The 2,908-nt window shown below is 37.8% G+C and overlaps 1 protein-coding gene across 1 annotated transcript; it reads right to left on the bottom strand.

Moving 5' to 3' along the window:
- Positions 1 to 609: 609 nt before the first annotated feature.
- Positions 610 to 2,446, bottom strand: LOC136233717 (phospholipase A1-IIgamma-like). The gene is made up of 2 exons (XM_066023423.1): positions 2,213 to 2,446; positions 610 to 1,319 (listed from the first exon to the last, which is right to left on the bottom strand). Exons 1-2 carry the CDS (start codon positions 2,444 to 2,446, stop codon positions 711 to 713), a joined length of 843 nt encoding a protein of 280 aa, XP_065879495.1. The 3' UTR covers positions 610 to 710.
- Positions 2,447 to 2,908: the final 462 nt, after the last annotated feature.

The following is a 2,908-nucleotide window of genomic DNA, read 5'->3' as shown; positions in this document are numbered from 1 at the left end:
GCGTGCCACTCGCGGTGCGTCCGACGGACGCCGAGCGCACGTCCCGTGCCGCCGATTTTCCTTCGCTTATTATTCTTTATATATTTTTTCAAAACTTCCGGAATCAATCGCTTCAACCGTCTTGTTTTCAGGTTTTCGTCACAGGTCCTCCGACTCGGTGTCTACAGCTGGGGGCAGCAATTTTCTAGGTGCGAGCGTAAAAAAAAACGCTAAATCGAGCTCGCTCAATTTTTTTTGTGTGTCACATATCTGCTGATCTATATGCCCTGATTGTACCTTTCAGTAAGTCTTATGTATACATGTTATCATATGAGCAGCTTAAAACCAATTTTTATGTATCATTGTAAACTTCTCAAAATTAAGTTAGATTTGAAGTACAAAGTTAAGATTGAGTCGTTTTGAACAAACTTAGAGAAGTCTATCATATTAATCAAGTTAGATTTTGTAAATAAATACAAACTGAATAAGTTAAATAACTACCTCAAACCTTAATTTATCGAAAACAATGGAACAAAACCATTCATAGGTAGTTCCAACGGCTGGGAAACCAAAACCATCCACAATAAGACAGCAATATAAATTAAAATTTTCAAATTTTAAAAAGAAAAACGAAAAATTCTAATGTTCCCAATTCACATAAAATATGCCACAAGAAAATGAACACAATTAATATCTTTTCCAGTCTAGAATCATGTTGAAAACGAAATTAATTAATCAATATCATCAGGAACATCATCTTGTTCACGATCCATCAATTTCCAAGAACCATCGGACTGTTGAACCATACCTTTATTCAATTGAATCCTCCATTTAGCTGGTATAAGATATTCATCCAATAAACCATCTAATGATTTATTAACCAAAGCAATATCCCGATTTATTTCCAACTTAAACCCTCCTTTTGATCCTTGTGTTCCAGCAACTCCATGCATATACCCCTCTAAATTATGCCAAGTCGAAACACTCCCGGGGCTTTTTAGGTACTTTGATTTTGTAGTATCAATTACAAGTTCTTCCCCCACATCTGCATACCCTATTAATGGATAATTTGGGACTGTGTCTAGCTGATTTCGGACCCGTAATACTCGCAGATCCTTCTGCTTAGTGAAAAAGTTCTCGAAATCTGACTCGCCGACTCGGGGGCTGGCGAAGACTATGGCTGTCACCGGACATGTCGTTTTGGCTTTGTTGTAGCCATTGTGGACTATGTCTGCTGCGTTTAGTGTTGCGAGTGCTGCTCCTAAGCTATGTCCACACGTTGTTATGCTTATTTCTTCGTTCTTGTATTCTTCTACAAGTCTTTTTATTTCTTTAAGAACCTGTTTCAATTAGACACGGAACTTAAAAATATTATATTAGATCACATACAAAAAAAAATCAAAATCAAATCAAATTGTGACATTTTTTAGTCGAGTCTAGATTCCAAATCTGAATTTTTCTATAAACATTCGGTTCAATATCTATAGGATCTGTGTCAGCCCTAATAGTCAGTTTTCTAGCTGAAGAAAAGAATTTTTTTTTTTGTTAGGAAGAAAAGAATATTAGTAGTTTGATTTAGAGGTTTCTTTAAATTAATACTATATGTTAATTGACTTAATATATTTAATCAAACAAACAATTAATGCTAACTGTATGAACAATATATTTAAATATTTTATCACCATTCTGTTAGCATTGACATCATTAATTATTTGCCTCGAGATCCAAAAAGTATTCTGTTAGTTGGATCGCCATTTTCTTTAGGAAGAAACATGCCACTATTATTTTAATTTTCATTTAATAATCTTTTAATTTTAGGGCTAATTACAAATCTAGCCCAATTAAGAGAGGTCATTTACATATTTAATCCACTTTGCCTCCATCTCACCAAATTAGACCATTTCATTCACTTTGAACAAAATTACCCTTAGTTCTATTGATCGATGGATCTGCTCCTGCTTCTTCTTCTTCTTCGATTTCTCATATCAATCCTTATCGATTTTTGAGATTTTTGAAGTATTATGATCAATTTTTCGTAGAAATTATATGTTTTTAGCTTATACGTCTGCTTTTCTCGCCGGTCTTGCCTCATTCTTCATCTATAATGGTATCGTTTCAATTTTCTATATTTTTCCAGAGGCTCGCCTACCAGCGAATGGTGGAACCACTGGGCAATTTCATCTACTCCGAAGGATTCAATAAACATGTCGTGCATATATTCACGCAAGTGCACCTCGGGATTTCCCCCTCCACTAAACAGACCCAATTCCGGCACAATAGTTTGAGACGACCCTTCTCCTGTCTCTTCGGTGCTATCCTCATCATACGGTGCTCCACCATCCGAACCTTCTCCCATCGGTTCATCCTCTTGTTCTTCACCAAGGAAGGACACATACAGACCATTCCCCACACTGTTCTTTTCATCGGAGTCCAACAACTCCTCTACATCTTCCTCAAAGGATTCCATCACTACAGTTTCTGTAAAACCAGCTCCGATCGCGCTCACCCTATGATTAGGCAATGGATTACGCCTAACGGAAGGGTTCACTGACGAAGGATCAGCTATCTTCTTCTCCTCGATTAAATCTTGGATTTCGTGTTTCAGCCTCTCACAATTCTCTATTGTATGCCCATAACTGCTATGGAATTCACAATACCCTCTAGCCTGTATCTGCGGAGTAGGTTGCGCTTTGTTATACGGGGTAAGGGCTTTCAACAATCCCTTTTTCTGCAGACGCTCAAAAACTTTTGCGTAGGTCTGATCGAACTTGGCGAACCGCCTTTTTTCAATAGCATTAAGATCAACCACTTTCACTGCTGCGGATTCCGTACTCGCACTAGGCCCTCCGGCACTATATCCAGACTTCGTCCACTTGGTATAAGCTTTCTTTGGCTCCCCATCCCCTTCAACAGTCAAGGCACAACTATA

The sequence above is a fragment of the Euphorbia lathyris genome, chromosome 6 (assembly GCF_963576675.1).
Source record: "Euphorbia lathyris chromosome 6, ddEupLath1.1, whole genome shotgun sequence".
Classification (NCBI taxonomy): domain Eukaryota; kingdom Viridiplantae; phylum Streptophyta; class Magnoliopsida; order Malpighiales; family Euphorbiaceae; genus Euphorbia; species Euphorbia lathyris.
The sequence above is the reverse complement of the archived record's forward strand: the minus strand, read 5'-3'. Positions and strand labels throughout refer to the sequence as shown.